This window comes from Gavialis gangeticus, unplaced genomic scaffold (genome assembly GCF_001723915.1).
Source record: "Gavialis gangeticus isolate Ggan-Ray unplaced genomic scaffold, GavGan_comp1, whole genome shotgun sequence".
In the NCBI taxonomy this organism is placed as follows: Eukaryota; Metazoa; Chordata; order Crocodylia; family Gavialidae; genus Gavialis; species Gavialis gangeticus.
Window position 1 is genome coordinate 48,307,120 of NW_017729004.1, and position 23,286 is coordinate 48,330,405.

At 41.4% G+C, this 23,286-nt stretch overlaps 1 protein-coding gene across 1 annotated transcript in view; it reads left to right on the forward strand.

The window, feature by feature from the left end:
- Nucleotides 1-23,286, forward strand: part of CUBN (cubilin) — a 321,538-nt gene that overhangs the window by 202,851 nt on the left and 95,401 nt on the right. The window contains exons 38-49 of the mRNA XM_019508344.1: nucleotides 633-814; nucleotides 3,624-3,816; nucleotides 5,057-5,254; nucleotides 5,840-5,986; nucleotides 7,060-7,250; nucleotides 7,516-7,699; nucleotides 9,528-9,702; nucleotides 10,975-11,153; nucleotides 13,111-13,320; nucleotides 14,163-14,303; nucleotides 18,305-18,486; nucleotides 21,249-21,420. Coding sequence (XP_019363889.1) covers nucleotides 633-814; nucleotides 3,624-3,816; nucleotides 5,057-5,254; nucleotides 5,840-5,986; nucleotides 7,060-7,250; nucleotides 7,516-7,699; nucleotides 9,528-9,702; nucleotides 10,975-11,153; nucleotides 13,111-13,320; nucleotides 14,163-14,303; nucleotides 18,305-18,486; nucleotides 21,249-21,420 — 2,154 coding nt within the window. The remainder of the gene's footprint in view (nucleotides 1-632; nucleotides 815-3,623; nucleotides 3,817-5,056; nucleotides 5,255-5,839; nucleotides 5,987-7,059; nucleotides 7,251-7,515; nucleotides 7,700-9,527; nucleotides 9,703-10,974; nucleotides 11,154-13,110; nucleotides 13,321-14,162; nucleotides 14,304-18,304; nucleotides 18,487-21,248; nucleotides 21,421-23,286) is intronic.

A 23,286-nucleotide genomic window follows, 5' to 3' on the forward strand; every position in this document is an offset into this window, starting at 1 on the left:
TATAACGTATGATCTAGGCCCACCTGGCTCTCTTGCAAAGCCTCCCGGTCAAGGTTTCCTTCACCCTGTACCATGTTGTAACCGCTCAGGTGAACAGGCCGCTCTGCTCGGCACTGTTGCAGGGTTCCTGCTCCTCAGGCTGCCAGAAGGGAACTGCCAGCTAGGCTGCGGCCTGGCCTGCTTATAAAGGGCAGGCCCTGCCCCCTTTTTGGTCACCTGACCCATGCGGTTGCCCCAGCAACCGGCACCTCAGCTTCCCTTATTCCTTCTCAGGCACAGGGCACCTGAGTGACCCTGTGACACTCAGCCACCCAGTAGCTCTCTCACTCTTTCGAACCATGGCTCTATGACTGCAGAAATTGCCATGCTTTCCTTGTATTTTGGTAAGATTTTATTATTTTGGGGTGAGTCTGTGCAAAATCACAGGAAACATCATTTTTCACAGTGATCATGGAAATTGTCATTTTTGCAGTTTCTGTGAAAATTGCAGAACTGTGATTTAAGTAGGTCCTTAGTTATAGCTTGATGGTCATAGTGAAACCTCAACCTTGTTTGCCTAGTTTGCTCTTTACAAGCAGCCAGCCAATGATATGAAAAGTGTTGCTGTGAGTAATATCTCTTCTGTTTTGCAGTATATGGAAATGATATTGTAGGAAATAGTGGGCAAATTGCTTCTCCACTGTGGCCCAGAAATTATCCACACAATGCCAATTATGAGTGGAAGATAATGGTGAATGCTTCTCAAGTAATCCGAGGTCAGGTTGTAGAGATGGACATTGAAGATCATCATAACTGCAATTACGATAAATTAAAGGTGAGTTTACTTTGGTAGATTCCTATGATCATTTTCATAAATTGTCATCAAAATAGTGAACAAAGTATGTGAACTGAAAAGCAGGGAGTCTTTCTGGTGGTCCAGTTTAGACCATTCGTTTTTCACGGTACTTTTCAACAATCAATTGCTCTAGGACCTGCTGCTCCGGAGCCACATGCAGCTCTTCAGAAGTTAATATACATCTCCTCTAATCTTTGCACAAACACACGGTGACTAGCTTCCATTTACTTATCCATTTGGAAGCTGGTCACTGTGCACTTGTGCAAAGATTCAAGGAGATATTAACTTCTGAAGAGCCACATGTGGCTCTGGAGCCGCAGGATGGCCATCCCTGCTCTAGGACAAGTGCAGCCAACCTGCAGGATGAGTGCCACAAGTGACATGGGTAGCCTCTGTGTGTGGCATGCTGTAGAACAGGCAGAGGACTGGCAGCACAACAGCAGATAGGGCAAGAAACAGAAAGCAGAGCAGGAAACTAGGCAGGGGATGCAGGCAACGAAACAGAAAGCAGAGATTGGGCAAGGAGCACAGAGGAGGGAGCATAAAGTGGAGCAGCAGATGGAGCAGAAGGGGATCAGACTGGCACTCGGGGAGGGTGCGGGACTAATTTGTGGCCCATGTGCTAAAAAGGTTATGCCCTGCCCCACTCCTGTAAGAAATGTGAAATGCATTTTTACTCACTAATGCTAGTGTGGCCCAACTGGGACTCTGAAGCATTTTATAGGATGACAGAGAATTGTAAAGACAATTTATAGTAAGGTATAGCTTCTTTTTCAGACATTCTGAGTTCTCAAAGTTCCAGTGCTAAAGTGTAGTGGTGAAATAAAGCTGTCTTTATTTAGGTGCCTAATGTAGATTTAAATGCCTGCCTTTTAGGCATGTAAGGCCTCAAACCTGAATATACTACAGGTTTGAGACCTTGGTTCAAGTGTAGTCTTTAGAAAAAAAATGTCGGTGCTCTAAAGAGATAACTGTGCTGGCCCCATTACTCCTCTGCATGGCTATACAACACAGTCTAGCCTTTAGCTGTTTTTCAAGCTGTTGAGGCCAAATGCCTCCTTGATATAAGTCTAGTGAGGTCATCAAAGATCCCTCATGGTCGGGGATGATCACCACCATGGGTCAAGTAAAAGATTGTATATGAGTGTGTTGATGGTTAAGAAGGCCAATCATAGAGCTACAGACTCTGGAAGATGCCGCAGGTTAAAGGGAGGGTCAAACTATAGATAAAACCAGTGAGGTAGGAATGGTTTGAATTTAGTTTTCCTAAATAAAAATAGGGCAAAACAAAAGTACAAAGAAGACTAAGTGATAACAAGAACATAAACAGGCATCCCATTTCTTTGCTTTGATTCTTTCTCTAAACCAAGATAAGTATAATTCCTTTTTTCAGAATTTATTTTTCTACCAGTTAACCTAGGAACTGGCCTTTCATGTAAACCCCTTTACAAAAAGTACAGTTACACAGAGGATTGTGTTGGTAGCATGGCTAAAGTATTCTGCTACAGCTCGCTCTCTCCCTCTCTCTCTTTATATATATTTTTACATATGCTCTGGGAGTGGGAGGGGGTGCTTTAGTTAGGCTGGCTCTGAGAGCCACTCTCATTAAAATGCCCACAGCATATTGTGTATCAGTGTTCCCACACTTAAATGGCTGTGGGGGTGCTTTAACTAAAATTCGTCAAACGCGCTTAAAGTGCCCCGCCACCATTTTGAAGCATGGGACACTGGTACATGAGATGCAGAGGCTGGCTGGAGCATGCTAATTAGCATGCTCCAGCTAATTACAGTGCATCAGAGCAGACATCCCGCATGTTTACAGGCACCCTATGAGTTTAAGACTTACTGTGAGCTCAAGTTGAAGGCTCCCCACAATTAACCTGGTTGTAAATAGTTATTTAGTCATTCAGGCTAAGGAGTCAGAGGGGGTTGGACATGAGGCTAGCCACATTACTCTGTGGTATGGCTCTGACTACATAAAATGGTGTGCCTTAATCACCTGAGCAGGACAGACCTTTGATTGTAACATGGACACGTTACTTTCCTCTCAAATTCCCTCTGTCTTAAAAGCTAACATGTGTCTCATTTAAATCATTGGCATAGGTCTTCAGCAAACATCTGTCGCCTTGGCTACTAACTAAAAGCTCTGCTCATTGATACCATGTGATCATGTAATGTCCAATTTAGAAATGTTCATAATCTTTCTCTGTTTTTATGTTTTCCTGTTTATTTTGGGGGTCACATAATTGGTTTTGAATGCTAGCAGAACAAAAGTGTCTGTAACATTCAGAGGTTTTTGGCTTGCAAAATGCTAATTAAAATAATTATGTTGATCTACAGAGAAAGCCTCAGGAACAATTTTTCACTGTTATTTATTGTTTCTTTCCCTCAGAAAAGAAAAGAATTATGCTAATGGCTCTTGTTAAATGAAAACCCAGTTAATGTCCTTGAAGAACAGTCTCTGACTGAAAATTAGTTTGATGGCTTTAGTTCAGATTATTCTGGTGGGAAAGCATGAACAGGGTGAATCAGAAAAGAGGTTTTAATTTTAATTGTCACCAGTATTATCCTTAACTGGAATTGGGCTGAAGTTCCCGTTCTTTCTGATTCACTGGATATAGGAATTTTCTCCTCAGGAGTTCTGGCCATAATGCTGCAGCCTTAAGAGCTTTGTAGTCAGATTGCATAGTTTGTGGTGATTTGATTTTTATTATTACTGGCATTAAATGACACCAAAGGCTCAAATTTAAACCCTGAATAAGAGTAACAATTCTTTTTCACCTTATAGGTCTATGATGGGCCCAGCATCCACTCACGACCTCTTTCAACATACTGTGGGGTAGTCCCTTCGTCTTTCACTTCCTCTGGCAGTTCTATCACACTCCAGTTCCAGTCAGACTACTCCGTGAATGGAAAGGGCTTCCTTTTGGAGTGGCATGCCATGGAAGCTTCTACAGCAACTCCACACCATGTTGTTAGAGGTTTGTCTCTGAAAATGGCATCATTGATTAGTTTGTTAAAGTGAATGCATTTAAAATCTCTTTCTTTTAAAGTGTGTGGTGTGAAGGACAAACAGTATTAATAATCATCATCGTTTTTGTTGATTCATATTGGTGTCCCTTTCATATATATGAAATTGAAGCTTCAGCTTTGATGGGAGACGAAGTAAAAAATCTTTCCTCATTTTGGCATTTCATGAGAGCCAAATATTTTGCATGCCTACCCTTTAAAATAGCATTCTTGAAGGACTTGTCACTTCCACAAAGATGACTAAAAAGCTGTATCATACAGGGTGCGTCTGCACATCACCGCACAGCAATGTTGCTATGGCACCAGGCTTAGTACTTCCTTTTGGAGTAAGGAGGCACCATGCCTTGTGGAAGTACTAAGGCACAGTGCAGTATGGGGGCTACTGCGCTGATTTCACCATTACGTCACCATAGCAGTGTACTCTAACCAGGGAGTGTGCTGCTATGGCAACATAGTTGGCAATCACATGTAGACCCACAGGATAGCTATGTCGCTGTAGTGTGCCATGACGGCAACGTAGTGTGTTGCTATGTTGCTATCAGGTGCCATGTAGATGCACCCACAGTGTAGAAACTCTTAGATGAAGATTTAATGCAAAGTATCCCAGAAATAAAGGGGAAAAGTTTCACTATAAATATTTATTTATGTTGCAAGGGAAAAGAAAATGTTTTTGTTTGCTTGTTTGTTTGTTTTGGCAAGTTAAAGAGGACAGTTCAGATTAACTTACTCCTAATACACTTCTAAATCCACACTTGAAAGTTCTGGAATGGGGAGGGAAGATAATCTTATTTAGCTTTATTTCTATTTAACTTCACTATTTAAATGACTAGCACTTCTCTAGCAAGACTATTAATATTTATATACACATGCTTTCGAATCAGAGAGCGTGTCTACATGTGCCATTAAAGTGCTGTAATAAACTCCAGTGCAGCTCATGCCTCAGTCAGCTCCACCTGGGCAAATCATCTGCACGTGCACCCTGCTATAGATTTTTCTATTAGAAAATTAGGCCCAGATCACTGCCTCATAAAGAAAAGTCAGCCTTCATAGTTCTAGGCATGGAGTGAAATCAGTGGCTTCATGCTTCCCCATCTACTTCTGAGTAGGTCTTTGGGAAATTATGGTAATGTAGTACCTTTAAATCTTAAAAAAAATGAGGATTGGTAATGTGTGTTCCTTTGTTTATTGCAGGTGCATGCGGTGGTATTGTAACAACAGGAGAAACCCCTTTGTTCCTCTTCTCCCCAGGCTGGCCTAGGAAGTACAGAAATTTTGCTGACTGTGTCTGGCTTATCAGAGCTCCAGAGTCCACTGTGGAGTTCAACATCCTGTCCCTAGACATAGAATCTCACAGTTCATGCAACTATGACAAGCTTGTTATCAGAGATGGTGAGAAACTAGTGTTGGTACTAGCCAACAGCATGAAACCCAGTCATAGGACAGCTGGAAATCCACAGAGAGTTCACCAGTCACAAGAACCTATTCCAAAACTATATTCTTCTTTTATGCTGAAACTGTGTTCTGGTTACTATGAAGAGCAACAACACAGGGTTGAGGGTCTAGAACAGGGGTTGACCACCTTTTGCTGCCATGGGCTGGAACTTCTGACCCAACCCCTGCCTCAAGCTACAATTCTCTGCTCTTCCCCCTCCCATCCCTCAAGACTTCCTGCACTTGCCCTTTAATGCCCTGTCCAGTGAGGATAAAGCACCACAAGAGAACAGCAGAGACGACTGCAGAGGAAATGGCAGCTTAATATTGCTGCATGCTGCCCAATCCCCCATGCTGCCATTGGCTAAGCTGGACTTTTGTGGACCTAATCCAACACCTTTGCAGGTCATACCTGGCCCAAGGGCCGTAGGTTGCCGACCTCAAGTTTTATAAGAATCTGCCAACAATTTGGAATTAATTACTGTTTCAAAATCTCAAATTTGAGTATTTTTTTGATGCTGATAATACTACTTTCACCCTTAGGGGACACTAGCCTTTCTCCAGTACTGGCCACGGTATGTGGTCGTGAAGTTCCTGGGCCAATAAGATCTTCAGGAGACGCAATGTTCATTCATTTTACTGCTGATGCAAGTATCACTGGATTTGGATTTAATGCTTCTTATCACAAAAGTAAGCGGTTTCTATTTTTTACTAATGCATTTTTACTCTACTTTTGCTGCTACAAATTGGATGAGGAAGGAAGTGGTTATAGGTGATATTTTTAGCACAACTGCTTCATATAACTATCTAAAACCTATCTCATTGCATTAGGCATCCTATAATGTGTTTCAAAAATAGGTAACTTAAATTCTTCACACCAATTAGTTAAACTTTGTCACTCATTCAGAGATCAGCTACAACAAAGTACTAATCAAGCAGGCAGTATCACTGTCCTGATATATAAATAAGGTGACATGGAAAATGCTCAGTAGAGGAAGAAACATTACAACAGTTCCCATGTGGTTAAGAATTTCATAATATATTAAAAATGCGAAGATGGTTATAGCTAGAAAATAAAACTCAGTTGATGAAAGATGGATGATGAAAGAGACGGAAGCTCCAGCTTGGAGGCTAAATTAAATTAATCAAAGGGCACACACATGATAGATAACACATGAGAACCTTGGACCATTTTAATTTTCCATAGAGACTTAAAGAGCACTATACGTGGGATTCTCCTTTACTCTGAAAATCCTCTTCTACTGCTACCTGTTTGCAAAGAGTTATCCCACAACGTATACAGACTAATGTAAATTGCATTTGCAAGGCAGGCAACGCACAAGGGTCATAGGAAGGCAGCCACAAGATAGATCCATTTTGCACCTTGGATCGGGCTGGTTTGGCTTTCAGTGGCTCCAAAGACTGGTGCTGGCATGAAGAAAAGTACCATAAGGCCAGCCATACCACCTCCCTATATTCACCACACATGTTATATTCCTCCTTTATTTATCATGGCAAGGAGCCAGTTTTCACATCAGATTGTTTTCTGTGTCAGCATGCAACTTGAACACTCGATAACATGCATGTATGTGTGGCCTGTAATTGGGCTGTGCACATTCCACACAGCTCTTCTTGCCTCAGCATTTGTTTTATCAGTCACATAATATTTTAAGAGGGAAGGGTTGTTTTTTTATAAAAACGTGAATTATTATTTTAACTGCTTTAAATGTTTTTTCTTATTTATATCCCTTCCTTTTATTCAGGTTGTGGTGGCTATTTGCATGCAGACAGGGGTGTGATCACATCCCCCAACTATCCCCAAACCTATGTGCCTAACCTCAATTGTTCCTGGCATGTCTTGGTAACCACCGGATTCATCATTGCTGTGAATTTTGAACAGCCATTCCAGGTTCAGGGTGAGGATGCTTCTTGCAGCCATGGGGACTATGTTGAGGTGAGACAATCTGTATGTTTTATCTTGGTCTCTAAGAAAGGATATGCCAAGGCAAGAGAGAAAATGTGTTTAGAATTGTCCTCCTCTTGTGTGTGTGTGTGTGTGTATGTGTGTGAAACATTATTTAGTGATACTGTGTATTAAAAGGAAATTCCTTTCTAAGGGTTGAAACACTGGAATTATTTTCATTTTTATTTGATCTTTCTTCAAGGATTATACTGTAGAGCTTTATGCTTGAATAACCTAAACTATTTCCTTTTTCTAGCTTAAAAATGGAATGGATGACTCTGCCCCACCACTGGGGACCACAGGAGGGAATGGACAGATCTGTGGTAGCAGTCCCTTTTCTACTATGTACACCACAGAAAATCAGCTGTTTGTCCGCTTCATTTCTGACGGCAACAATGAGGGCCAAGGGTTCAAACTGAAGTATGAGGCTAAGAATATGGGTGAGTGTCAGAATCAAATAGAAGTTGTATAAATTAATGAATTGACTTAGAAATTGCTCTTTCAGAAGCATAGTTCTTAAAAGTGACACCTGCAAAAATGCCACTTTTCTGTGGATGATCCTTTCTGTGGATGATTTGTACATACCCACTGCCTGTGAGTTCTCTATATGCTAATAAGGCACTTTCCCCCCTTGGAATAGCTCTAGTATCCCTTAACTAGAGTATCTAATTCCTGCATATGAGGAAACAAGAGAAGTTGGATAAATCTGTTAGGTGTAGGCTTCAACAGTTAATAGAGTGAAAGAAAGCAAATTGGAAATGAAAACCTGGTTTGATTTCCACATGGTGAAAATGCTGAATTACAGAAAGAACAAATTTGGCCCAGTATATTTAAAAGAATTATAACAGTCCACAAAGTTGCTTCCTTTGCCAAGAAGATATCCTCTACAGAAAATTACATTTTTAAAAGAACAAAAAGGTAGAAGGCCAGATCTTGGTGTAAACCATGGACTTGGCATCTGCAGCTATTTCAGTGTATTCACGACAAACCCACATCCCTTAGGGCATTTTGAATCCTCATTCAATTGGTGCTGATTAAATACAGTTAGGACAACCTATCAATTTTCTCATGTCTGTACAGCTCTTTTTCTTCCTACTCTTTCAATTTGAAATGCCATCAATAATAATTAATATTACTTTAGGTTTTATTTTAAATTGATGAAGTGATGTAGTATTATTGCTAGTATTTTACTTTACAGAGCCTGACTGAATTTCTGTGCTGATTAGCATTGTGAAAACTCATTTTAATCAAAAACCTCCTAAATAAAGATATTGTGATATGGTAAAGATTCTGAGCAAATTCTTGAGCTTCCTCAGAATGCCATATCTCACTTAATATTACCTTGATTTTACATCTCAATTTTATGGTCACAGAATTAAGAGTGTTTCCCACAAGCATTAAAACAACTGATCCTTAACTTCAGCTTTCCATCTTACAATGTTGGCAAGAACAAACATGAGACTTCTCTTCTACAGAGCTTAAGAGAACTACAGCTTCCATCAGACAATTGTGGAGACCTTTGCTTAACCTTTGGCAATGCAGGCAGTCCTCGGACTTACGACATCATTGGTTCCTGAAAATGGCGTCTTAAGTCGAAGCGTTGTAACTCGGAACCAATTTTCCCATAGGAAACAATGTTATAAATGGGGGATTGGTTCCTGAACCAAGGCCCAATACCCTATTTTCACCAAAAATAGCCCAAAATTTTGTACTCAATCAATTATAGAGGCGTAATATAGCTACATTAATGTATTTATACTGTAAATAGCAATCATATTGATTTGGAAGGACTTCTTTGAGTGACTTTGCTGGACTTTTTGAAGGGCTTTTGGTTGGACTTTTTGAAGGCTTCTTGGCTGGATTCTTCTCAGGAGTCTTGGCTGAAGGTTTTTCTGGAGTCTTGTCTGCTTTCTTAAAGAAAGTGTCCAAGGAAGTTTGGAGAGATGTTCTCCAGGAAGATGGGTGACACAGCGACTTGTTCACTGGTGTGGCATCATATCTGATCAAGCATTGTAAAGTAGAAACTGATGTCAGAAAGTTGGAACAGGGTGTCAATTTATAAATTTTGTAAGTCGAGGTCTGCCTGTATACAAAATAAGGGTTAAACTGTGCTTGAATATGGTTCAATAGCAAAAATGAAAATGCATTTGTTCATGAGGTGAACACAATTCACTGAAAGAAAACTGTGATTGAGTATATATATATGATTCATTTGTTTTTAAAATCTTACCCATTTCCTTAACATATTGTTAACTTTTTCTTTCTCAGCATGTGGAGGGAATATCTATATCAGTGACTCCAACCCCACTGGATATGTATCTTCCCCCAGTTATCCTAACAACTATCCACAGCATGCTGACTGCATCTGGACTATAACGACTCCTAATGGACAGGCAGTGGAGCTCCGGTTTGAAGATCAGTTTTACATTGAACCTTCACCAAAGTATATATCTACATTTGTTTTTTTCTTGTGGTCCCTAAAGCACTCTATTTTGATTTTTCTTTTCCAATTATAAAAGCATTATGCTCCATAATTCCTCAGTAGAATACACTTCCACATTTAGAGGTAAGATACCTAGGAAATTCTTGAGAGAAGTGATTGGACTTCCCAAGTTTTTGTATATGTTCCATAACACCTGACAGCGATTAAATATAAGGTCCCCTCTACATCTTACATCTATCACACAATTACTTGGTTAAGTGCTCAATTTAGACTGGTTACACATGCAAATTTAAAAGGTCCAACCAGCTAAAAAGTTATTGCTGAAAAATGTGTAATAACTTTTATAGTTGTTTTCTATCCAGCTTTAATTTGCACGTGTAGCCTGTGCCCCTCTAGCTAGAAGACTGCAGCAGCTATGGTCTTCCAGCCTTAGGGTACATGGGATGTTCCCTTGGCTGGGAAACCTGTCAGCTGATGAAGCTCCCAGCTGTGGGAGTTTACTTCTTGCTGGTGCAGGGGGAACCTGGGATTAGGCTCCACCTGTACCAGCAATAAGGTGTGATGGGATATGATTTGCAGTTCCACAGTCATGCCTCCTGTCTAATGTCTGTTGGGTCAGGAGGACCAGTCTAACTCAACACTTTCTGTGGAGTGCCATGAGTTAGACCAGGGAGGTGGACTTCTGTCTGTGCCATTACATGCTACTCTTGCCCTGTATATACATGCCTATACAGAAGAGCTGCTTACACTTCACAGATAATGTTATCTTGTATTTAGAAATTGTTTATGGTCCTTACACACAGGCATACTCAGGTCCACCGTTATTTCTAGTTCTGAACATTTCTGGATCCCTCTAATAGGTTCTGTTGCTATTCTGACAGTGACAGATGAAGCTTAGCAGGGAGCGTACTTTAAAATAAGAATTTAATGGTTAACTGTTTTAAAGCTGTGCACTTTATGCTTATTCAATTATTTCAAATTTTTTTGTTGTTGTTAATAGCCATTTCAAATAATTCATGTCAGAAACTGTCAGTCTGTATGTTGGGCTTGGAGTGGTATTGTGATCTATTTAGATATTTCCAACACATATCATTGATTCAAACCCTAGAGGACTATCACCAATTTTAAACTTGTCTTGCTCTCTCAGTATGCCTTCTCCCTAGGTCATATTGCAGAGAAACTGATCTGAAGTTTTCTGACTAGGTTTCAGGAGTTTACTGAAATGTTTTAAATTCTTTAAAAAAAAAAACTATTTTTTTTTTCTTGTGTTAGCTGTAGTCTTAGTTACCTTGAGCTACGCAATGGAGCTGACAGCAATGCACCAATGATTGCAAAACTGTGTGGAAGCTCTCTGCCAGGCATTCAAAGGTCTTCAGGTGGTGTCATGTACATGAAATTCAGAACTGACAATGGTGCCACACACATTGGATTCAATGTTAAGTACTCAAGAGGTATGACCTACGCAGTTCATAACTTTACATTTTCACTGATCTTAGGCTATGGAAGAGACAGAAGAGTTATAATGGATTTAGCATTAGTCCTTCATTTCATCCAAAAGATGAAGTGACAGAAGGTTTTGTCTCTTTCCATTACTTTTTAATTCAAGATGCCAGAAACATCATATCAATTAATTATAATATATTATTTACTGGTGATAGGTAGGTTTATCAGAATATGAAAGTCCTGATAGAATTACTAAGGGGGAAACAAAGACTTGTCAACCATAAAATACAAATTGCAGGAATTGGAGAGCCAACAGTAAAGGGGCCAAATGCTTCAAAGAATGGCGTTAGCACTAGTGTATAGTCACCGTTTGCATTACTAGAAATGCAGTTTTTGTAGATAAAGCCTTGTAATATGATTTGGTATCATGTGTATAAAATGACCATAACTTATGTAACAAGGAGTATGAAGAAAAGACCAACAACAACAGGAGGTTATGAGGGAAACTAGTGGTGCCTTGGTGCAAATGTCATTATCAGTTGTATTAACAGTACTCATAGACCATCAAAGAGACAGCAAATCAAAGGAATGGGATAAGGCCAAAAAGAGGAGAACCAATATTTGTCAGCTGGAAAATTAAATAATAAATTTTAAAATAATATTTTCAAGATGCCAGGCTGGGATTAGAAACACCAACAAAGAGTTGAAATACTCTTGGGTCAGGTACACTAGAGATGTAAAAGGATTTCACATTTTAATGTTATCAGTAATCTTCAGAGAACTATGTTTATTATGTTGTTCCTTCTTATTCAAAAGACTTTGAGTTCTTTGTTCTATATATTTTTGTGGAAAACTAATGCAGTGTTGTTTTAAACAAGATTGTATTGATTAGATTTTAAATCTGAACCATAAAAACACATCAGTTGTGCAAATATATGTTTGGACAATTGAAGCTGCTCCCACTGTAAGAAAATACTAATTAACAGTAAGGCATAAATTATATTTATTCAGAAAAAGTCTCCATGTTACAACTGCCTACAAACCAAATTGGACTAACTTATTAATCATTTTAGAGCCAGCGCTGTTTACATAGCTGTACAGGGCACAAATTAAATATAGCCTCTTTCTTGAGAAGTTTATACTTTAACTAACAGGCATACAGAATGCAGTGGGAAGTCCAATATATTCCTAATTTATTTTTTAAAACATTAATATTATGAGCTTATGAAAGAAATACTTTTTCAGGAAAGATGCACTCTAAGTAAAAAGAGTATAGTAGCTTTGTGAACTGGGAAGTGATTCCATTATTAGGGGCATACAGAAAGGCATGAAAATGAGAGAAGTTGGAAATGAACAAGAAATACACAGTTCTGCTTTTAAACTGTGAAAATTAAAACCAAACCAAAAAATCACCCATGCTATATTACTATTTAGGTAAAATATATTACCATCTAGTTAAATCTAGAGAGGTATTTGAATCAGGGATCCAGATCCAAACCACAACCCAGTTGACAATTATCTTTGTAATTGTCCAACACAAAATTCCAGATCCAAAAACTCCTACATTTTGGAATATCTGAATCATGATCCAAAGGGCCCAGTTCTCGTTTACATTGCCCATGTACTAGAATTGGACCTTTCTATAAATGAGAATCAAGCCCAATGTGTAACTTGAGCTTATCTTTGCTAGAGAATAGATCAGTGAAAAACTTAAACAGCTTCCATAGTATTTAAATTTAAACAAAACCAACAGGTATTTGTGGAAGGAAAAGAAAAAAAACCAGGATTGGTAAAATTAGAAGACAGAGGAAGATTTAGAATCTAGAAGACAATCCCCAGTACGTTATCCCCAGTCAGGTACCTAACCTACTTAGCATTGCCCTACCAAGACCTGAGGGAGAGAGTTTAGTTCCACAAGGGTTACTCTATGGTAAAATGATGACTAAAAAGTCATTCTCTTTGCAGCTCCGTGTGGTGGAACAGTGACAGGACAAAATGGTGTAATCGAAACCGTAGGATTCCCTGATCTTCACTATCAAGACAATTTGTTGTGTGAATGGTTTCTCCATGGACCTAGAGGGCATTATCTGACCATTAGTCTAGAAGAACTAAACATTCAGAATTCTCCTGGGTGTGCAAATGACTTTGTGGAGATCCGAGAGTATAATGCTTCTGGTCAGTGATTGTCTTTGTTTCCCTAATGCCAGATGGGCACCTCAGATTAGAAAGCTGCTAAACCTGCATGAAGTTATGAGTAATTAGGGGTGTACTTAAATCACCGAGAAATGAAACTATTTTCCTGGGTTGGTCATGGTATATATAGCAAATTCTATGGATATTTTCTGGATTTTCTGGATGTGCTCATACACAATATACAACAAAGTAAATTATATGTAGATTTGTACAAAAAGTTTAGAAATACTAATTTATACTTACCTTAATAAAAACAATCCATTAAGGTAGGTACCTATGTCCTGGTGGGAGGGGAGGAGGGACAAGGGGGCAGCTGCCATCATGTGTAGCTACAGCCAGGCAGAGCAGCCTTTGGCAAGGTAACTGCTGCCCATTGTGTCACTCTGCCAGCCAGTGCCTTCCCCCACCCAGGTGGGCTGTGAGGCCAGGCCAAAGCAGTAGCAGGACCACTGGTTCCCACTGGGGAGCCAGCATTTTATTTTTATTAAGTCTTTATTTTTTAAGTTCATTTCATGAACAATCCCATATTTTGCATTTTCCTAAAAATCTGCAGAATCACAAATTGAGTAGAACTTTGTGTATAATACAGATATTTTGGATGAACCACTTGTACTGCTACATGCTTTCCTTATTGCTGGAACAGTTATATTAGTTACTGAAGTAAAATAAGGCTAGCAAAATGCCTTCTAGTGGCTTCCCAGGGACTGCGTTTTCTTTTTTTTTTTCTGTTCCTGCCCAATAGTTTAAGCTCAAAGGTGACACTTTATTAGACTTTTTAATACAAGTCATCCTGATTGCTTTGCTAATTATTTCTATATTCCTAGGGAATTTATTGGCCAGATATTGTGGTACTACTGTTCCTGATGCAGTGGACACCTCTGACAGTTTTGCTTACATCAGATTCGTCACAGATGGATTTGTCAACGCCCCAGGATTCAGGTTGCGTTTTGATGCTAGCATTGAAGGTTGGATTTATAAACTTGCAACTTATCATAAGTGAAACAGCCTAAGGCTGCCTATAGACAAGCTCAGGGATGGGGGTGCTTTAATTAGAGCAGTTCCCAGAGAGCTGCTCTAATTCAAATGCTGCAGCATCACGTGTATTAAGCCCCCACACATTTAAAAATGGTTGTGGGACACTTTAACTAAAGCTCATTCGAGAAGCTTTAGTTAAAGCACCTCCACAGCCTTTCAAAACACAGGGAAGCTTAATACACATGACATTATGATGATGCTAAAGTATTCTAATTAGAACGTGGAGCAGACTCGATTTATCACGTCTGCTCCAATGTGTTCTAATTAGAGCGCATCAAAGGCTCTCTATACACGTGCTGTGTGGCTACACATATGTTCCAAAATTATCAGTACAATTGGTCTTTCAATTAATTTATGTTTCAAAACTGTGTATATATTTTGCCCTTTGAATCTTATTTATGTATGACTGGAGCTGTCTGATTTTTGGACCACTGGGCAGAGGTTGAGTTTGCAGGCAGCCAATGTTATCTTCTTTATAATGGACTTCACTGTGAAGATTCATTGTATTGGACCATATACCAAACAGGAGATCTGGTTTACCAAAGTTCCACTCTGTCACACCTCCTTTCTGCCCATGTCCCACTCCTAGGATGCCTGTCAAATACTCTGCTTTCTTTTACACTGGGATGTGGGGCAGTGCTGCCAATTCTCTTAATTTTATTGTCTCTTTCACAATATTTGGTGGTATTCAGAAATTATTCTATGATTATGTGATTCATCATTCTCATTTATTTTTGGTGGAATCAGAGGGTTGAAAAGAACCTCAAGGATCAGCTAATCCTAATACCTGCACAGATACAGGATACACTTTTTTTAAAAAGCAGCCTTTGTGGTTCCTATGAAAATCTTGAAAACATGAACTACAAAGGTTAAGAATCCAAAGGCAAATGTAAAGAATCCTAATTTCTTAAGAATCTGAACAATTTTAAGCCAGTCCCTTGAGTTTTGGGGACCTGATTCATAATTTGGCAATACTTTGCAGAAGATGACTAGCATAAGATCTGTTGATAGCATTCTGCTTTGACATTTGGTAACACTTAATTGAAAGAGGGGCATCTCCCCAAGAACAAAAAGGAGCATTTTATTTAATGATTTTTTCAAAAATTTGTGGAGTCTGTTAGTGTCCTATAATTCTGCTTAGATGGCAGGGCTTGCTTCAGACCACTGTGGCCCCTGAAGTCAGCCCAGGTCTGGCTTTGAGAGTGGAGCAGGGGGTGAGCCTTGGCTCCTTCCCACCTGAATGCTTTGGCCTTTCAGTCCCCAACCCTCTGTGGTTGTTCTGTGGCCCTGACTCAAGAAGTTAGCACTCAGTTCTGCTTTCTTGTTGGGGAGGGCAAGTGCAGCCCCAAAGATCCAAGAAGCAAAACAGACAGCTGCTCTTTGACAAAAGGATTTACTGGGGCAAAGCCACCCAGAGGTTCACTGTCCCCTTCAAAGGATTAAGCAGTCCTTCTGTCCCCAGGCTGGCTTGCACAACCGTGAAAATCCCCAAAGTTACTCAGCTGTTACCTTTCCAGTCTACTCTGCTTCTGAACTGCCAAAGCTGTTCCCCTGGTCTCTGTCTTCAAACCATTCCCCCACAATCAGCAGCTTGTTCACCCTCCCCTGTCCAGTGTCATGTTCTTCACCTTCTCTAGGACTAGATCTCTGTATGTCCCCTCAAAATGTGGTCACCAGGGCAGCCTATACATGTGCTCAGGGGTGGGGAGGGTGCATTTTAATGAAAACAGTTCCTGGAGAGCTACTCTAATTAAAAAACCTCAGGGTCACATCTGTGAAGCCCCTGCATATTTAAAAATGGCTACAGGATTCTTTAGCTAAACCTTATTGGCTGAATTTTAGCTGAAGTTCCCTGGTGGCCATTTTAAAATGCACGGAGGCTTAATAGATGCGACAAGGTGGCGCTAAAGCATTTTCATTAGAACGTGGAGCAGACTTAATTAATCAAGTCTGCTCCAACACATTCTAAAATGCAAATGAGCACATGTATATGCACCCTAGATGTATGGGAGTCTTTCCTGGAGCATGTCATCTGAAATAGTCTCCATTCCCTATGTAAGATTCATTTCAGATCTCAGCTGAATACTAGGGCTGTGCGAAGCTTCCCAGCACTGATGTGGGTATGGCAGTAGGTGGGAGTGGGGGCTATGCCCTGCTGCTACCCAGAGTGAGCCATGCCTGCATCATGCCCCCCCAATCCCCCACCCCAGGTGGGCAAGCAGCAGCAGAGCAGAGCCCGTTGCCTGGGAGCTGGGGCGGCTCCACATGTCAGCCAGAGCCTGGCAGCACTCAGCCCCAGTGGCCCCAGCTCCCAGACAGTGCACAGCACCCTGCTGAGATGCGCTGCATCTGTGCTGCTCCTGTAGTTGGTTAGCGCAGGGCTTTTTTTGAAGCTCTGCAATCACTGGCTGCAGGAGCGGCAATTGGGGCCTCTGGGTGCTCATGGCAGAGGCCCCCCATGCAGTGGGGGGCAGCAAGGATCGCCCCCCACCCCCCGCCTAGCACCTATGCGGCAGCTGTCCCATGGCATGGGTACAGCATGGCTTGGCAGGGTGCTGTGCACTGCCTGGGAGCTGGGGCAACTCCAGGAGTCACCTGGAGCCTGGCACTGCTCAGCCCCAGTGGCCCCAGCTCCCAGGCAGCACATGGGAGGGCTCTGCCATGAGCGCCTAGAGGCCCCAATCGCTGCTCCTGCAGCCAGTGAGTGCGGGGCACTTATTTTTTTCAACGTGCCAGGACTAGGCTGGGGCAGGGCGGGGGATGAGGCCAGGCAGGGCAGCCATGGGTGCTTCTCCTGTGGCTCCCCCCTGCAGCCGCCTGGCTGTGCTTTCCTCTCCCTGGCTGATCCAAATCATCAAATCTCTCCAAATCAGCGCTGAATCTTCCGAAGCTATTTGGCCGAATCAATTCAGGACAGCGTTCCAAATCTCCAAATCCAATCACTGTCCTCCAAATTGTCTGAATCCAAATCTGAATTGAATACCTCCCTATTCGCACAGGCCTACTAAAGACATCTTTTGTCTGTTACCTAGGCCTCTAAGGAGGTAGGAGAAGGAAGTTAATGCCAAAGCTGTATTATTTCCCCTCCTGTGTTTTGAAAGTCATCTACATAACATAAGCCATCTAAAACACAGCTGTATCATCAAACAATTAAGTGGAAATAGATACACAGATTAACTCACCTTTCATAGGAGTACATGGCAGTAAGAAGAGGAGTGAAAATAGCACTCCTTTTGTGTTCCATTAAACTACACATTCCTATTTTAAAAAAGCGTAGGTTGGTAGGCTTTTTCCCCAGCCAGAGAAGGGAAGTGAACTCTGTGTCCCAGTCATTTTAAGGCCCTTCCCTCAAGGCACAATTTATTGTTTATAACAAAGGACATACCCAAAGCAAAATAAAATTTCAACTAGAACATAGTGCTTGCAATCCCGAGATGTTTCTCTGCCTCACCAGCCAGGGGAAGAGACTACACCCTTCCCTGGTAACCCACTCTGGACTCTGCTTCCTTTTTTGGTAGATATCTTGCCAGCCACATGAGAGGCAGGTTCCTACAGCCCCTTTTCAGCCTGTTCCTTTAGCCTATCACAGTGAACTACCCATATCTCTTGAGGCTGTTCAGGAACATAGTCATCTAGGTTGAAGACTCAAGAGAAGTAAACAATAGTTATTTGGCAATAGTTACTATGGTAAATGAATATTCTCTTGTAATAGATATTTTATAACTCATTGGAATTGATCTACCAGAAATATTAAGCTTCTCTATTTTGACAGACATGTATGAGAGGGTATAGCATATAAAAACAAAATTTCAAGTCATCAGTTCTTTTTCTTGTATCAATTGCATGCTTTTATTTAATACATATCTTGCAGAAAGCATTTTGCAAACACTGACACACTTTAAGAGGTTTGCTAATATTTGTGCTGTTTCAGAGTGCGGAGGGGATCTCAGTGCACCTGTCGGGACATTCACTTCTCCCAACTATCCAAGCCCGTACCCACACAACCGAGTGTGTGAATGGAGGATCACTGTACAGGAAAGACGACGGGTCACTCTCACCATTGATGATATGAGGATTGAAGACCAGCTGGGATGCAGATCAGATTATATGGCTGTAAGTGTTAGGAAGAAATAGTAGGGAAACATGCTTCAAAATACTTAACTGAATTAACACATATGGAAGGTTGCAGTTACCTTTCAATTTTTACATCCATTGCTATTACAAATTGTAACCCAGATGCTCTTCTCACCCCACAAGAACTGAAGTGGTGAAAGAATGAACCAAAACTAACCTCTCTATGGTACACATTCAGAAAGGTACTTGAGCAAGTGCATTCTTTTAAACATCTGAAGAGTTCCATTAACACCAGTGGTATTCACAGGCCCCCACCTGTAACTCAGTGTAGATCTTCTCCATGTAGATTCAACTTATCTGTATGAATCTTCTCTCTCCCCTCCCCCAGCTCCCCCTCCACATGGAGGATAGAGGGTAAAAAAGTGCAGACTGCAGTGTCTGAAGACTTCAGGACTCCCATTCTTCCACAGACATCAAGTTCACCAGCAAAATCCCAAGTTTCTTTTCCTTCAAGGAGTTGGCCCTTTTAGTCTTTAAAAATCCTGGATAGTGGCAGTAAATTGTGATAAATAAAACATTCCTACAGATTCCTAACACTAACTTACTATTTCCACTCCTTTTACTCGAATTGCTCCTCCCAGATGTTGCCAGCAAAACAAAAATCCCATCAGGTTCTGTCAGTTTACATCAGAGAGATGCATTCCTTCCTGGCCCCAAAATGAACAATGAGGCAGATATGAATCCTCCTCCTTTTAACTGAATTGTATCTCTTAGATGCTTCAAAGAAAGCAAAGAACATTTATTGGTGTCTTCCAGACTGGTTCCAATGAGAAAAATATTTTCCTAACCCAAAAAAGAAAACTGGCCAGAGCTGAAGCATCTTAAGTAAGATGGCTAAATTAGAACAGCTACAGAAAGGGAAGGTGGAATAGTCCAAAGGGCAAGAGGTTCCAAAAGCCCAGGTAAAGATTTCAATTAACAAGGAGAGGCAGCAGGGTGACAAGTGCGTTCTAGCTCATTTCAGAACTTCTAGAGGATGAGGGATCCACGCCTTCATCCTCAGGGATATATTCCACTCCAGGTCTGTCCAACACCTGCAGGTCCTCAGATTTTCATAGCATACGAAGCATTGATTGTGTTCATATGCTCAAGTTTTGGTAACATTGAAGCTTTATTTACCAGATTAAACAGAAGATGATAATATGTACAACAAAAATTCTGAACATAATATTAAAATATTGCTGAAGCTATTTGTATAGTACAAAGAATAATTATTACACTATACATAGACAAATCAAGTCCCTCATGAAAAATTTCCTAGAGCAGCTGAATTACGTGCTGTCCAGCATGTGGGTGGGGAGCACAGGCAAGCTCTGCTTGCCTGCCCACTTATGTGAGAGAGGAGTTAGTAGCTGTTCCCTAGACATGTCAGTGTTGTTCCCTGCCACACACTAATTTCCCTGCTGATGCTTTAGATAGAGCATGCAATTTGGCCTTCTGTCAACTAGCAAATTACGTAATTCTGAAAGGAAGAACTTCCCTGTACCCCTGTGTGCCATCAACTCTTCAGTCCATTCCAGATCTCGGCTAAAAAAATATTTTCCCTGACACTACTTCTGAAATTAAAGCAGAAGCAGAAGAAAGCAATGCTGCAGTGGTAGTATTTAACTGCCAAGATACAGACTGTTTGAAGAAAGCCATACAAAAATACAGATGTATCATCAAAAAGCTAAATGTTTTAGCTGATCCAAAATATAGTCCACCAAAAAAAAACGTTTCAACAGCTTCTTGACAAAACTGGCATATTTTTTCACAAAATAATGTGTTTTCCTTGAAAGCTTTAGGGTTCTTATGAAAAAAAACAACATCCAAAGACAATTTCAGTTATTTTTTTTACAACAATCCCAAAAAATTCTTAGGAAAAAATGCTGTACTTCTAATATTTTCACCTACAGTTTGACCAATTCAAGTCAACAGAAGTTATTCCATATACTTGAGATTTTGGATCTTCAGCAAAATGTCTCAGTTTTGTGCTAAATATGTCAGTCAAAATTAACCTATGAAGTTTTGAGTTCCTAAGGGTGGATGTGGGCACATGACATTCACGTTACAGCTCCTAATGACTTTACACTGTATTAGAAGTAGAAGAGACAGATAATACACAGCCTTACACTTGCACTAGGTAGTGAGCTGCATTTCTGCTCCTCTTGTCGCTTCATCCTGGGATAGTCTTTCCTTAGTGATGAGAGGCTGAGAGCCATGGGGCTCTTCAGCCTGGAAAAGCGCAGGCTCAGGGTTGATCTGGCGGCCACCTATAAATTTATCAGGGATGCTCATCAGAATCTGGGGGAATGTCTGTTCACCAGAGTGCCCCAAGGGATGACAAGACTGAACGGTCACAAACTCCTCCACGACAGATTCAGGCTGGACATAAGAAAGAACTTCTTCACTGTCTGAGCCCCCAAGTTTTGGAATAGACTGCTGCCGAAGGCGGTTCAAGCACCCACTTTGAATGCCTTCAAGACACATTTGGATGCTTATCTTGCTGGGATCCTATGATCCCTGCTGGCTTCCTGGGGCAGGGAGCTGGACTCAATGATCCTCCGGGGTCCCTTCCAGCCCAAATGTCTATGAAATCTATGAAATCTAGTGCAAGCCAGCTCCGTTCCCACCTAGTGGCCTTGCACCTAGTACAGGAAGCTAGCTAGATAATAAATGTATTAAGGACTAAAATCCTGGATAAGTTACTCCATAGTAACTGTTATGTTCCCCTGTCCTAAAAATGCCTTTTTAATCAACAGGTTTATAATGGCCTCAGACGAAATTCTCCCAGACTAGCCAAACTGTGTGGGGATGGAAATCTGGGTACTCAATTGAAATCCTCAGGAAATACAATGAAAGTAGTTTTGGTCACTGATGCATCCAGTTCAACTAGAGGCTTCAGTGTTTCATATACTTCTAGTGAAGAAGCAGGTAATGCATGTTTTTAAACTAACCACAACTGAAGTATCTTTAGTAAGCCATTTTGTAGCTAACACATGACCAAAAGGCATTAGATGTGTGCTAAAAGCGATGCATACTTTTTTTCTCTCTCTCCTATTTCCTTAGAAGTGGATAGCCTGAACTACCTTACACTTGGCAAGGTTGCATGTCCTATAATCAAAAAGGACCTTTTATTTTAATTTTGGATGTTTGTAGGTTTAGCATAGGCTGGGCACCAACACATAAATTAGGGTTAAATTGATACCCTTCATTTCAAAGCATGCAATATTTTGCAATGTGAACTTTATGCACTTCTCTTACTGGACTGGACTGTGATTTTTGCTTGCAGCTGTAAATTAGAGGTGGCTGTAGCTGCAGCAGTCCTTTAGAGTCAGAATTCCTCATGTGTCCCCCTGTTATTTATTGCAGCTCTTGAAAGTGCACAAGCCCACTGTACACTTCCCACTGCAAGCATAGCACACAGGAAGCAGGTAGCTGGCAAAACAATACCTGTTACAGACTTCAGGCCTTGGAATGCGCCCTGCCTGCTTCTACTGGCAACTGGGAACGACTTAATCAGCGACCTAACAATCAAAGGGAAGCTGGGTGATAGTGACCATGAGCTGATCACCTTCACCATCTGCCGTAAAGCTGGCAAGTCAGTTAGTAATACAGAAGTCCTTGACTTCAGGAAAGCCGACTTTGACAAGCTAAGGAGGCTTGTCGGTGAGGCCCTAAAGGGCCACAACCCAAAAGGGAGTTCAGGACGAGTGGTTGCTCCTCAAGGGAGCAATCCTGGATGCACAGGTGAAGTCCATCCCATCTTGAAGGAGCACAGCAGCCCCCTTGGCTCTCCAGGGAACTGGGGACCTCCTGCATCTTAAAAGGAAGACCTACAAAGGATGGAGGACTGGAACCACCACCAAGGAGGAATACTCTGCTCTGGTCCAGACCTGCAGAGAGCAAAACAGGAAAGCCAAGGCTGCAATGGAACTCCAGTTAGCTACAAATTTCAAGGACAATAAAAAGTACTTTTTTAGATATGTGGGGAGCCAGAGGAAAAGCAAGGGCAACATTGGACCCCTGCTAAACCAGATGGGACAACTGACAACTGATGCCCATGAAAAAGCAAACTTGCTAAATGGGTACTTTGCATCAGACTTTCATCAGTCCCATGGGATGCCCCTGCCCACTGTGGGTCAGGGAGGCCTGGGTGAGGAAGATTCCTTACCCTTCATCAAAGCTGACCTTGTGAAGGAACACCTTGACAAGTTGGATACCTTCAAGTCAGCCAGACCTGACTGTTTACACCCAAGGGTACTCAAGGAGCTGGCAAGCATCATAGGTCAGCTCCTGGCACGGATCTTTGAGAACTTCTGGTGCTCTGGTGAAGTGCCTGAAGATTGGAAGAAGGCCAATGTCATGCCAATCTTCAAGAAAGGGAGGAAAGTAGATCCGGCAAACTACAGGCCCATCAGCCTGACCTTTATCCTGGGCAGGGTCTTGGAAAAGATTATCAAAGAGGCCATCCTTAACAGACTAGCTGACAGCAATATCCTGAGAGATACGCAGAATGGGTTTGTTGCGGGTAGTTTGTTGCTTGACCAATCTCATTTCCTTTTACGACCAGGTGACCTATCACCTGGACAAGGGGGAAGAGATTGATGCCATATATCTTGACTTTAAAAAAGCCTTCAATCTGGTATCCCATGATCACCTCTTGGCAAAACTGACTAACTGTGGCCTTGACCTCACCATGTTCTGCTGGCTGGGGAACTGGTTCTGCAGTAGGACCCAGAGGGTGGTAGTTGACGGAAGCCAATCATCTTGGTGCGTGGTCACCAGTTGGGTCCCTCA